This window comes from Python bivittatus, unplaced genomic scaffold, assembly GCF_059951505.1.
Source record: "Python bivittatus isolate LINGU-HERP-01145 unplaced genomic scaffold, Pbiv_v1 ctg000080_np1212, whole genome shotgun sequence".
Taxonomy (NCBI): Eukaryota; Metazoa; Chordata; class Lepidosauria; order Squamata; family Pythonidae; genus Python; species Python bivittatus.
In genome coordinates, this window is record NW_028277035.1 from 87,926,183 (window position 1) to 87,940,239 (window position 14,057).

Below are 14,057 nucleotides of genomic sequence, written 5' to 3' on the forward strand. Positions count from 1 at the left end.
GAGCCTGCAAGGCATCGCTCGGCGGAAGCGCCGGCAGCGCCCGCTCAGTTCCGCACGGCCGCGCGAGGGGCTCCCGGCGCCACGGCAGCAGCCTCGGCCGGCGCCGGTGCGAAGGTCTGGGGCGGCGCTGCTCGAGCCCCCTGCAGGAAGAGCTTGCTCGCCATCAAGCCGCTTTCCGACTAGGCGGCTGCGCGCTGCTGCCCCCCATCCCGTCTGCCTGCTAGAAAGCCGGTTGGGGGGGGGGGGGCAGCTCAGGAGACTGGCAAATTGCGTTCCTTCCTAAGGTGCGGGAGGGGATGGGGGGGGAGAGATGTCCATCAGCATCGCCCAGGGTGAGCGAGGCGAGGACTGTAGTTCAGCAGCTAATTGTTGGAGAAAGAACTATAAGAGGAAACTCCCGTTCCATCCCACGTGCAACTTACGCGTTTCCTCTCCCTTCTGGGGGTGGGGGTCATTTTGGCTACTCAGGCAGGACGCTAGCGTTTTTCAGCCTCCCAATACTTTATGATGGGTTTGCAGAGCGAGATCAAGCACCCGTGGACGTGTTTGACAAATATTGCATGGGCCATACCCGGATACACAGGAAACAGGGTGTATTTATAATCAAGCCACAAGGAAATACAAAATTATGAATGCGATTGGTTACAAATTCATTATAAAGAGACGTTTTAAAATAGTTTCTGTGCTGTACCTGGTAAATGTTAAATCACAGCTTCAGCTAGCTCTACCTGCCGTGACGAACTTCCTCTTGCAGCCTAACCACAAATACAATATAGAAAGTATTCTGGTGTACATATTTGCTTCTAGGGCTTGCTAAATATTTACTTAAGATATTTATTACTATGGGAGTAGCTTAAATGCTTCCACCCTTTGAGGAAATCCCACATTTCCTCTTTATCCAGGAGTTCAGAGTTCTGCCAATCAGCCCCAACAAAACCCTGTCTTCATACAGGATCAGGCAGGTCTCATACTGACGTCTGGTATGTGAGTCATCGTTTGCAGCCCTTCCATCTACGTCTGTTCAATTATTTCTTTTCAGGTCCTTGTTTGAGCCCAAAATACACGGCTTTGCACTTTCCATGGCAGATGTTAACTTTTGAACTACTTTCTTTTTTGCATACGAAGCTCTGATGTCTTCTGCAGTCAAGTGGTGCCCTAATTATTAATTCAGAAGTTTCGTTGCTGTTGGTACTGTTTGTTGTTCTGAATCTTGAGGACAAAAAAATCCTCAAGATTTCTGATTGTTTAGTGAAAGCAGTGAGAACGTAGCTCTGTTTCCCCAGAGGGATATCTAGCCAGAAAAGAACTGGACATTTAGCACAGGGAGCCATCATGTCCACAGAGGAAATGACAAGAAGGCTCAAAGAAGAACTGATCTGCTCCATTTGCTTGGGATATTTCAGTGACCCGGTCTCCATACACTGTGGGCACACCTTTTGCCAAACCTGCATTACTAAATATTGGGATCTGTTGGAAAAGAAACACTTTCACTGTCCTCGGTGTAGAGAAACCAGCTGGAAAAAAATTCTGAAGCCCAACCAGGAGCTGAGAAACATTGCTGAGATCGTCCCAAAGCTGAATGAGAAGACAGAAGAAAAAGGAAAGACAAGAGAGAAGATATGCCAGAGGCACCAGGAGCCACTGAAACTTTTCTGTAAAAATGATCGAATGGCGATCTGCGTGGTGTGTGACAGATCTAAAGAGCACAAAGACCATACAGTGTTTCCTGTGGAGGAGGCCATCCTAGAATTCGAGGTAGGATCAAACATGGTCCTTAATGTTAGGTGGCATATGCTCTTCTGCTTGGGCTAAAATGTATACCACTGTTCATGATGGAATGTATCTATGAAGGGGAGGGCAATGTGGTGGACTGCAGCAGAGAGCAAGGCTATCAGGAAGGAGGGGGCGCATTCCAGGAAGGGCAGGGAAACAAGAGACAACACAGTCTGCAGGGGGAGCGTGGGAAGCATAAGAGGTTCAGGATAGCCACTCCCTAGAATCTCCCAGGGTATATCCACTAGTTGCTGTAGTATAGATTTAGTCTGGCAAGTTTCTGTCTATGAGGTATAAGCAAATAAAGGAACTTAAGTCAACTGGACTGTTTCACCGTTGTTCTTAGGCTGGGCCTGACACTTTTCCACATATTCTTCATTTGTTGTCTGAGATGTTTGGTACACTAGCTTTGTGATTCTCTGCAGATAGGGAAAAAAATAGAGGTTGGTTGGTTGGCGGTCAGTAAATGAAGAATCAGTTACATAATGAGCTGGTACAATGGCTGCTTATGGGGATATTTTGGTGAGGGGAGGACTCAAAACGGCCCTTACTTGCAACAAAGTTGATAGAGAAGAATTGTCTTGCCATCTTACTTCCTCTGCTGTAGCCAGATCAAATGTTTGCTGATGAAGATATTAAAAGACCTGGAATATAACTGCCAGTCAAAGTATAGATAGTCCTTGCTTAACAACCATTCATTCAGTGACCATTCAAAGTTACAACGGCACTGAAGGAATGGTACTTACATGCGGCCCCCAAAGTTATGGCCTTTGCAGTGACTCTGTGGTCATGTGATCAAACTTGGGGTGCTTGGCAGCCCACTCACACTTATGGCTGCAGGGGCACTTCAGCTCCCCCCATCCACCTATTCCCCCCCCCCATCTCTGCCCTTTTGGCCTCCCTGCACAACAGCATTCCTTGGTGGCAGCAGCAGCACTGGGATTGAAGTAGAGGTCTGGGCCTTTAGCAGTCTCAGCCAGCCACCACAGCCACCCCCGGGCCTCTACTTCAGCCCCAGTGCTGCCAGGGCCAGCCACCCCAGCGCCACAGTGCAAAGCCCCAGCCCCCTCACCTCCTTCCGCTCTGCCAGCCCTGCCACACCCAGCTGACCCTCACCATCTTCCTCCTCCCGCTACTGACGAGGCACGCCCGGCCTGGCCCTATGCGAGGCAGCTGGCTGCAGCATAGGGCATGAGGTGACACACGGCCCTGGACCTCTACTTCAGCCCCAGTGCCAGTGCCACCACAGAGTGCTGCTGTGCAGGATGTCCAAAAGGGCAAAGATGGGGCGGGGAGATAGATGGGTGGGGGGAGTTGAAGAGGAGGCAGTCCCTTACCCCACCAAGGCTTGGGGCTGGGTGGGACCAAGCCAGGAATGGCTTGGATCGGAGCAGGTCCTTGTATAAATACTGGTGGGATTTGTTTAGTGATGGCCACGGGGACTGCCGGGATTTCCGTCAATAAGCAATGTGGTCATGTGACATTGCACTTTATGACCATGTCACTTAGTGACAGAAATTCCGGTCCCAATTACTGCCATAACCTGAGGACTACCTGTAGATCAGCTTTTCCCATCTCGTAAGCATACATCAGGACTTCAAACATCTATGTGACCATTAGATGGCAGCAAAGAGATATTATAAATGCCATCCCTTTGCTGCCATCTAATGGTCATTTGGAGCTTTGCAGTCCTGATATAGTAGCTAGCAAAAAAGCATGCCAGTATAAATAGCGCTTTCCCATTGCTGATCCCTAATCTGGCAGAGACACCAGCAATGGGTGATGTCCTTATGTTTCAGGTAAGGAAAGGGTTTGGTGGATTCCCTTGGCTTTATTCCCCCAGCCAACAATCATTCTCTGTAACATAGAGAAGGGTATACAGGTTGTCCTCAGTTAACGATCATAATTAGGACCAGGAACTCTGACTCTAAGCAGTGCAAGTCATAAAGTGAAAAATCACATGGCCATTGCTGACTTACAATGGCAGTTCCAGCAGTTCCAGTTTGCAGTCATTAAGCGAATCCTGCATGGTCGTTAAGAACAATGTCACATGGCTGCAACTTGCAACTTCCTGCTGGCTCCCCTATTGACTTTGCTTGTCAGAAGCCAGCAGAGAAGGTCACAATTGGCGACCACATGACTGTGGGACATTGTGTCCATTGTAAATGCAAGCCAGTTGCCAAGAGCCCAAATCACAATCACGTGACCATGGGGATGTTGCAATGGCCACGTCGAAGACAGATCATAAGTCTCCTTGTTCAGTGCCATCGTAACTTCAAACAAATGGTCATTGAATGAGTGGTCACTAAGTGAGAACTACGTGTAGTTGGGTGAGTGTAGATGGATGGTTAAAATGGTAGGTTTAGCTGCCTTTCAAATTGTGCCGCTAAGAGGTTTTCTATACTTGTGACCTGGATGGTATTACGTGGGGAGCTAGCTGAGTAGAAACCAGGCCTCTGGTCTGTCCTGTGGCCCAAACAAGATGATTATAGAGCAGGGTGCCCTGGGTCAAGATGGGAGGGAACATGCCTGTTGTTGTTGTTGTTTAGTCGTTAAGTCGTGTCCGACTCTTCGTGACCCCATGAACCATATTGCTCCAGGCCTTCCTGTCCTTCACTGCCTCCCTGAGTTTGCTCAGTTTCATGCTCAAACATGCCTACACAGCCTCAAGGTGGGCATATCCCAACCCCTGATTTCATCCACAATCACTTTGCTTATGTAAACATTGTAGGAGAAGAGTTGTGCTAGTCTGTGGTGGCAAAAAATCAGAGTAGGGTAGCACCTTTTTCCAGGTAACACATTTTATTAAAAGGCATAGGCTTTTGGGAGCTGCAACTCACTCATCAGAGGCATGGAGTGGCTAGACTGATCTAGGATTTAAACTAAGGCGAGGTGGGGGAGGGGAAGACTGGTTAGTTTTGCAGATGCAGGTTACATGTGAAATGTATTACAATTATCAATTAAGAATTATAATGTGTTAAAAACCCATTTTGGGTTTTGTTGAGACCTTCTGAGATATCCTGAAACCTTTTGATGTCTCTTGAGTTCAGCAGTCTCTCGCTCAGGGGTGGTGTTGTAGTCCCACTTCTCCACCTGATAAAATGAACTGCAGCTCATGGAAGTTTACCCCTTTTGACCAAATTTGTTGCTTGGAAAAGATGCTGTGAGCTTCTTCAGATTCACTGATGAAGAAATTTATCCATGGCAAAAACTCTGTTGGCAGGAGGGGACAAACATTACTTTGAAGCTGGAACAGCTGAGGATGACGTTAAACTGCCTTAGCTCTGTGCTGGGGATGAGACAAAAGCCACAACGTGTGGCAGAAAAAAGCAAGCATCAGGACCTACTTCCGCAGGAGGATGTGCCCTAAGAAAGGGGCATGGGACTGTGGGTGGGTTCTACCTTGTTTTTCTTCTTTACTTTTTCTTTGCTCTTGTATCCAACTAGAGGCCCCAGTGCTGTGTTTTTTTCACACACAGGATGCTTACAAGATTAGCCAAATGTCTAATGCTATATGAAAACACTCCTCAGAAAGCCAAAATAAGCAAATAAAGCCTGTGCTTGTGAACTGCAGCAAACAGGGCAGGTTCTCATTGGTTTATTATCATTTTTGCTGCCAAATGTTTCTTCAGATGATCTTGGGGGTTCTAGTTTGGGAATAAGGTAGACCAGCTTTCCCCAGAGTCTGGTGTCCTCTGGTTGTATTGGTCTTCAACTGTAATAATCTCCCAGCTGTTGGCAATGCTGGCCGGTGGATTATGGGAGCTGAAGTTCAGAACAGGCTTATGTTGACTCTTCATGGTTGAAGTTCATGGTTTATAGCTTCACAAGCTTATAGTTTCCCTATTATTCTTGAAAGATAGACATTGAGAGTGGTTAAGTCTAGAATGTAGATATATTGCATCAGTGCCTGGTTTAATCTTAAATGTGCTAGTTGGAAGACTGAACTCAAGGAATAATTAGCTGGATTAAGATGCTCCCCATTGGGAGGATAAGGGGCCTGTTAAAAATTCTCTTTGAAGGCATCCGAGGCCACAAGGTATCATAAGTCAGAACATTCTTCTCCTTTATTCAGCAAGAATTCCAAGACCAACTGATATCTTTGAAGCAAGAAAAAGAGAAGCTACTTAAATTTCAGGCAGTGAATACAGCGAGAAGCAAAGAAGCCCTGGTAGGTTCTTGAATTTATTACTAGCAGAGGGGAATTTGCCCTCAATCTGCATTTTAGAGTAGTAACCAAATGTTTCCCTGCTGGAATGTATTGCAGAATACAATAAATGCCGAGATGCAGAAAACAGCAGTAGCCTTTAAACCAGTTTATCAACTTCTTGATGAACAGAAGCAGCTGCTGCTGACCCAGTGGAAGTCATTCCGGGTAGCAGCTGAGGAACACAAACTACATAGTGCCGCAATTTCAGAGGAGATTTGTCGCCTGGATAGCCTTATCACTGTGGCAGAAGAAAGATGGCTACATCTAGAGCTTGAGGTTTTACAGGTTAGAAAGTTGACGCTATTTCCTTTTGTGGTAAATGAGAGTTCTCTTATGAAAGATGGGGTTGGAGATTAGCTCCAGGATAGTTCTTGAAATCTAGGAGAACAAGAAAATTGGGGACGGACAGACAGTCACTGTTTTATGTTAGATCCCTCTTTCCCAAACTAGTCCCACTAGACCAGTATTTCTCAACCTTGGCAGCTTTAAGATGTGTGGACTTCAACTGGCTGGGGAATTCTGGGATTTGAAGTCCACACATCTTAAAGTTGCCAAGGTTGAGAAACACTGATCTAGATGTATTGGTTTTGCACATTCCTAGGCAGCATGACCAAGGGCATCTGGAGGAAGGTAGCTTGGGGTAGGCAAAGTTAGATAAAAGTAGCTTAATAAAGCCATTACTTCCCACATGGGATACCTATGAGAGAGGCTTATAAAGTGATGTGTGGCATAGGAAAAAGTTGGCTTCCATAATTCCAGGTGTAAGGCTGGATTCACACCTTGTTTTGGTTTATGGTTGTGGTTTCTAAGCCATGATTGGTGCTGTTATGCCTTGTTAAAACCAGATAGTTAATATGCTGTGTACTAATGAAATTAATTGAAAAATTGACACTAGTCTTTGAAATGGCACATCCACATAAAAGAAGGAGTATCAGAAAGGCTTACGGCAGTGTTTCTCAACCTTGACAACTTTAAGATGGGTGGAGTTCAACTCCCAGAATTCCCCAGCTGGCATTGACGAGTTGAAGTCCACCCATCTTAAAGCTGCCAAGGTTGAGAAACACTGGCTTAGGGGAAGCTGAGAAAAAACTCAGAGCAGGCTTTGCACACTCAATAGCCACAGCATGCTGAGGGTCTGTTAAAAGAGAAATAGGAAGCCAAGTCATGGGGAAAAATGGAACATCTTGGAAGAAGACTAGTGACTCCAGTCCATGTGGCAACATTTTGTTGTAGATTCTGCTTGTATTATGTAACGCTAAACTACTTCTTATCTCCCTCTCTCAGGAGATGCAGGCCACATTGACGAGGTATTTGTCTTCTTTGCCTTCTGATCTGTGCTGGACTATCTAAGAAATGCATAAACTGAAAAATAAAATGAAAGCCGATGAGCAAAACAGTGTGGCCATCAGCTCATAATAAGCACCATTCCTTCTTGAGTGTAATAAGATGGAAGCTGTTCAGCTGCGGTGAGACGGTTAACGCCAGCAGCTGAACAACCCGCTGCCTACAACTCCCCTTTCTGTGGCCCACAGAGGCCCCTCTGATCAGGAATGCACAAAATCAATGGCTGCCATTTTGAGATGGGAAAATCAAATGAAAACTATAGTGTCAACTCATGTGCAAAAACTGTGCACCCTGCTAAACTCTCCCTAAAACCCAGCTCCCCATTTGTCCTAATACTCAGCCCTCCCCAAATGTTCCATGAAAGTTTACCCCTATACCTTCCTGACACATAGGGCAAATGTGACACAAATGGGCCCTGTGGGCCCTTTCCACCCTAGAACCATCCACCTGATCTGCATATGAACGTTTCCTTCCTTTTTCAGGTTAAAGAAAAATAAGTTTCAAGGGTTAAATGATTTTTTTCCTGAAGTGGATGAAAGGCTTGCTTTTCTAATGAAACAAAATGAAGTTGTCACCCAGACTTTGCAGCGATTCAAAGGTATGAGCTCAACTGGTAACATTTAAATATGCGTCTAGGGGCAACTTTCCAAACCGAGAAATACATTGCATGCATATAGGAACAGAAAGGAACCTTAAATGCAAGTTCTTAAAAGGAATGATCTGTTTTGTGGCACTCTAGTTGCTCTTTCTGAAGATAGCATTTACTTATTTGAAAGACGTGAACCCTGCCTTTCTATCACGAGAGCCTTCAAAGCAGCCTGCTGGCAGCTGGGGTGACAGAGAGAATGGGAAACAGAGAAGGTGAATAGCAGCAGGACAGGCCTCTGCTAGGGTTGCTTCCAATCAGAGCAGAAAATATTGGCAAGATGCACGAGTGATTGACCTGAAGCTTGGGTTTACACATTGCTTTGAGCCACAATGTGATTTAACCCATGAGAATCTGGCCAATGATGACATTCAGCAAACCATGGTTAGAAAACCATAACTTAGTCATTGTGGGCAACCTTTTTTCTGTCAAGGCTTCCCCAGGGATCAGCTATTGGGAGTCATTTGCTAGGCACCAGATACCCACACACTGATCTCCCCCCCTCCTTTTTCCCCTGATCCCCTGCATTTTCCTTGTCCTTGTGGGAAATGGAGAACTCTTACCTGAGAGATGAAGTGCTGTACTGCAGAGTGCTTTTGAAATCAGGTAGAACCAGAGGTAGCCTAAGCACAATTACGCAAATTTATCCTGAGTAATACAATTTGCTAAAGTTCATGCATACAATCCCCTCCCCTCCCAGCAGCAATCAATAGTCTTTTGGGCTCACTTAGATCTTAAAAATTTAGTCTAATGGGATAGTTTGGCATCTAAAAATAACCAACAGTACCAAGTAATTTCACTTGTTTTCTATGGGAGGCCCCCATAGAAAAGGTTCTCTCTCAAATTAGTCTAGGCTTTAAAAGTGAGTGATTCTGAAAGATAGTCTCTGAAGCTGTTTTCAGCCAAGGAAGCAAATTCTGCCATAACTTTACTTGAGTCTGATTTCATGCCATTTGAAGTAGTGGAGTTTCTCCAGAGTGACATTGATAAAATTATGTATTGGTTCTGCCATTATTTTGTTGGAAAACTGAATAAAACTATGTGAATAGGGCTGGATATTGAAACTTTGAAAGGTAACCTACATTTCTTTTGGGAGGATTATCACGTTTTGGTTAATCAGGTTTAAATAATAAGTAGAACATCAGAACCAAGATTGCATGATATCGGATAACTTTTGAAATTACGCATTCGTAATGCCCGCTCTTTAAGCTTTTGGGCCTATTATTTACAACAAAGAATTTTGTGATGTGCATCTGGCAGAACCTGGATCTCTTTCCTAGTTTAAATCAACTCTGTATGCAGCACAAGACTAGCGCTCTTTCAAAAGTATGCTAAACCCATTTCTGTAAGGTACCCGGATACAACATGACAAGCACCTTGGAGAGCCCTGGTTGGACATTATGCAGGCAGGTGCCTCTGCAGAAACCAGATCCAGGCCAGGCCTAAATGGCCATAGAGGGCAGTTCACAGCCACTGCGGAGAAGGGGACGTGCCTCCAGCAGCCTAAAGTTGCCAGCAGGAACTGGCAGATGCCAACCTCTGACTTTGTGAGCAACCAAATGGTCAGCAAAGCTGCCAGAGCAGCAAAAATGGTGTTAGGAAGGTAGGGTAAACATTTTAAAACTGCAACAGCTAAGGACAACTTTAAGAAGCCTCAAGTATGGTCTGGAAGGAGACAAAGCCAACATCCTGAGAACATGGCAGAAAAAACATGATTTATCTGGACACGTTCATGCCATCGTTAGGTGGAAATGAAGCAGCACATTTATTACTGCAGAATCTTTTGTGAATTACAGTCACCTTCATAGATGCATGGAATATAATTCGGTTGACAAGCCTTTGGAAATAATTATTTGTTTTTAAAAAATATAGGTACATACTTCATCTATATAAATTCCTAATTTGTCTAGGGTAATGTTTAAAAAGCAGCATTAGAAAATAGAAACAAGAATGAAAAGACCAATATTTCTGGGAATTAGTGGCTTGGAAGGTTGATGTAAAAATGCACATATTCATGCCCAGGCTGGGGGGGCATTTGTATCCTAAAGAGTCAAGTACAGTATTTCTTCTCATTGTATTTTTATGCCGAGAAAAGCAATATACATATTTCTCACTGTTTAAAGCAACCTGCTTGTCAGTAATTTCATTATAAGAAAGAGAGAGACTTCCAATTTACCTGTGACCATAATATAGTCATTAATTTGGTCAAGCTGTTGCTTAGCCATGTTGTGTTCATTAGCAACCATTCTGATTTGACAACAAAAAAGTGCTTTAGAACAGTGCTTAGCAACTTTAAGCTGCGTGGACTTCAGTTCCCAGAATTAGCCAGCTGCCAAGGTTGAGAAATACTGCTTTAGAGCACACTCCATCTTTTCCCAGGATTGCAGTTGACTTTCTGTACCTGGCATACAATCCTGAGAAAAGCTCTGTGCACAGAGTGGTGTTGTAAGTGTGCCCTTGTGTGCTCTAAAGTACCTTTTTGCCTTCAAATGTGGAGCACTCCACTGCCCTGGCGCTAGTTTTGTCCCTGGTGTTGCAACTGTTTTCTATAAAATCATAACTGATTACTTCTTTCTCTAGCTATTCTATCTTCAGAACTACAGAAAGATCTTTATGAGTTTCCAACAGATTCTGAAAAAGAAACAGAGAGTGGCAGTAAGTTTTTCCTCCTACCACAGTTCTGTAATGGGAAGGAACTAATAGCCAGAAGTGATGTGGGGTTTTTTGCACCCTTGAATATTCAAGGCCCCAACCCACATTTATTTAAAATCAACACAGGAAAAGAATAAAATCCACTGAGATACAACCAAGTATCTTAAACAAATACATCATTTTTCTTTATCGTGAGATTTGAGACATATTTGGGGGGTCATCCAGGCATTTAGATTTGTGGCTTCCCCTTTACCTCATCTTATATTTGAGAGTATTAGCTACTTAACCTCAAGTTAGTTATTGACTTGGGCAGCACATGAAGCCACAATTGGATCATGAAAGTTTCAGATTGTGATTATGGGCCACTGTCCATGTCCACATAACACACTAAGCCAATGGTATGTATATCAGAAGGATAAGCTTTTATGAGCAGCTTAATAAGAACTATGAATGGGAGTGAAAAGGTGTGTTTGCATATATTATAGACACAGAAATGTCCTAGCAAGCAAACCAAATTAACACACCAAAACAAAGAATTGGATTCTCCTTTGCCAGATGCATGAACAACAGTGTGTGGGAAAGGATAGAACCAGAATAAAAGGAGGAGTGGAAGTCATGTTTATGCAGTTAGATTTGACCTGGGTTAACAGAGGGGGGAGATGGTAAGGAACTGCAGTGGATAGAGATGGAAGGGAGGTATAGAGAAAGGAAAAGTTACATACTCTACTGTATTGTAAACCCCATCTACCTTGAGTTCTACGTAGTCTCAAAGGTGCTCAAAGGTTTTTTTTTTTTTAATCCTTAATGTTAAGGATTAATTTTAAGTCTTTTCTTAGAAGAAAGCTTCCCGTCTCTGCTCTACATAATTCTGAAAATGAGCTCTTGAGGGTTCCAAGGTCAAAGCAAGCTGATTCCTACAGGATCAGCCTGTAGACATGCATTTTTCTGCAAGCAGAACATGTTGACAATCTCATCTGGAGTTTTGACCACATACATTAAAGTTCACATTACAAATTACATGTTTGTTTATTTCAAGCAGAGCAGGTTTTTTTTTTTTAATTGTTTAGGGCTTATCTTCCGCCATACACACCCTCCTTTCCAAGTCCCTGTAGTAAATATAAAGTAGTAACAAACCCAAGAGGTGGCAGTCACTTTTAGCAGGTATTCTGATCCCCTACCCCTGTGTACTAACAGATCTCTTGTTTCCACCAGATGTTCTACCATTTGATAGGAAGCAGGAAGAGTCCAGCTGTCCTGCTGCAAAGAGAAAAGGGTTCTACCATTCTCATCTTCCAGCCAAAAACAGGAAATACCAAATTGCAGTTGAGACTTCTGATTGTGCCCCAGAGAGCAGAATGCATTCCTCACCATCTGAGCAGCCAGTAGAAGACAGTAAGTGCATGACGAGGCTTTTGCCTGTATTTTGCCCTCCTTTCTCAGCTTTCATTAAACAATAACAAGTAAGCAAATGTATCTGATGTAAACGATGGGTGCAAAGACTAAGTTCCCAATTTTTGTTATGCCCCCTTCCTCCATCAACTTAGTGTGATAGTGTAACTAATGGTAATTTCATCTGCAGACATTAGCAGTTGAAAATATCATGATAAGCAGATGTAAAGGAAATATTTTTTATCTTCTTAAATATGGGGAGCAGAGTCTGCAGGAAAAACCTCTCAATAATCAGCTTCAGCATGTGCTGTGAAATAAATACCCAAGATTCTGCTCAGTTTCTAATGTTCTTTCTTCTCTTCCTGTCTAGCTAACACGAAGAAACATCAAAAATCATCTCAATGCCCACTATCTTAGGTGGAATTATGTACCAAATCCTCGTAGTGATACTTCAGTAGAAGCAACACATCCACTGTGGTATCTTCTATATTACTTAAAAATGCTTCACATCTGTGTAAATCTGCCTGCCTTCTCCTTCCAGACTACTTTGCTATCAAACATCAATAAAGGAGTGAAGAGAAGATCAATATATAAAATGTTTGGATTTGTCTTGTGCCTTTTAGGGTCTTTTCCCACTTGTATTTATAACCACAGCAGAAACTTTTCCAGCAATTTCTTTTTTTCAGCCACATCTTCCTAACGTTGGGTTCATCTGATCCGCAGGCAGCTTAAAGTTGTCCTTGGCTCTTCCAGTGTTAAAGTAGCATTTTCTCCTTTAAGCAGGACAGAAGCTGTGGCCCTTTTGCTGGGGTTGCAGTCTGATCTATTTCACCAGCCACTCATTTGGTGTTACAGCCAGGTGATAACAGCACTTAAAACACAGCAGTCAATACAGTTCTTTAATTACAGCTTACTAACTTTTCTTCAATAAAGATTACTTATTAATGTTGGGAAATTTGTCTAATTGGTTCAAGTCCAACCTACTGCAAGACACCTGACGATCCCAAAGAAGCCCAGTGATCAGCTGATATTGCTGATAATTCCCTTTGAATGCGCCCATGCAAAGCCAGACCAAAGCATGTTTTGACTAAACTCAGTCTAACTGTCAAAACTTGCCTCCTCCTCTCCTAACCCAAGCCGGTCCCAGCTTTTCTTAAGAAAAGTGATTGGTGGATGGTTTCCTGCTAGCTGCTGGTTGGGTGGGAGGAGGTGGTGGTGGATGTCTTTGATACGCTCTGTTCTCTACAAGGAAGTACAGCTCCATTCCCAGCATCACATCTATGGTAGGATAGGGATCGCCAGTGATGGCAGCAGCAATGTCTACAGAGGAGTGAGGGGGGAGGGAGAAAAAAGTATGTTGTGCTGCCATATCCTCTTGACTTTTTTTTGACATCCCACTCCCCCCCCCCCCAAGGCTAATGGAGGGCAACGTATTTTATGCATTTTTAAATCAGCAGTAAGGAACCACCTTCAGTATAATTCAGCCTTAATCCACTATATTTCACTGATTCTAATTTATTTTATATGTACATTTAGCGTGCCAGCCTTCTCAGGTGAATAAAGCAGGGAGATTCTGGATGGGTCAGTACCAAATCAGTCCACCTCATAGATTTGCCTCAAGATTCTTGCTAGGAAAAAAAAATTAAAGGGAGAGACTGGATGATAGATGCAGGACCTGCAAAATGTTTTGATCAATAGTGCTTTTGATGTAAAAAAAGATAGGGCCTCGCCACCCTTGAAACTTGCACCACAAGCTGGACTTGCTGAAATTCCCTTTGTCTACCCGATTGTACAGTGAATGGCAATACTTGGCTGATCTCAGAAAAGCTAAACTGGCTTGAACCTGGTTAATAGTTGGATGGGAGACTACAAGGAAACCCCTAGGCTGGAAAGTTGAAAAATTGTGATAAAAGGCATTGCAGTTTCATATTACTGTGAAGAAAATAGTCACTAGAAATCGAGCCCAACGCTACCTTGTTGCACAACTGGTAAAAATACCAGAGTCCTGTCTGCCTTTACATCTGGCCCTTATTGTATCTGCTC

General features: G+C 43.7%; 1 protein-coding gene across 1 annotated transcript; it reads left to right on the plus strand.

The window, feature by feature from the left end:
* The first annotated feature begins 145 nt into the window (after positions 1–145).
* On the plus strand, positions 146–12,610 carry LOC103060242 (zinc finger protein RFP-like). Its single transcript, XM_025174055.2, has 9 exons — positions 146–284; positions 1,040–1,755; positions 5,849–5,944; positions 6,041–6,268; positions 7,268–7,290; positions 7,810–7,925; positions 10,554–10,628; positions 11,838–12,017; positions 12,385–12,610. Exons 2-9 carry the CDS (start codon positions 1,333–1,335, stop codon positions 12,429–12,431), a joined length of 1,188 nt encoding a protein of 395 aa, XP_025029823.2. The 5' UTR covers positions 146–284; positions 1,040–1,332; the 3' UTR covers positions 12,432–12,610.
* The last annotated feature ends 1,447 nt before the right edge of the window (positions 12,611–14,057 follow it).

Excerpts from the sequence above, each read along its gene's own strand:
- LOC103060242 (XM_025174055.2), top strand. The coding sequence starts at position 1,333 with ATGTCCACAGAGGAAATGACAAGAAGGCTCAAAGAAGAACTGATCTGC. Across the intron at positions 5,945-6,040 it reads CGAGAAGCAAAGAAGCCCTG|AATACAATAAATGCCGAGAT; the intron begins GTAGGTTCTTGA and ends AATGTATTGCAG. Across the intron at positions 6,269-7,267 it reads TAGAGCTTGAGGTTTTACAG|GAGATGCAGGCCACATTGAC; the intron begins GTTAGAAAGTTG and ends TCCCTCTCTCAG.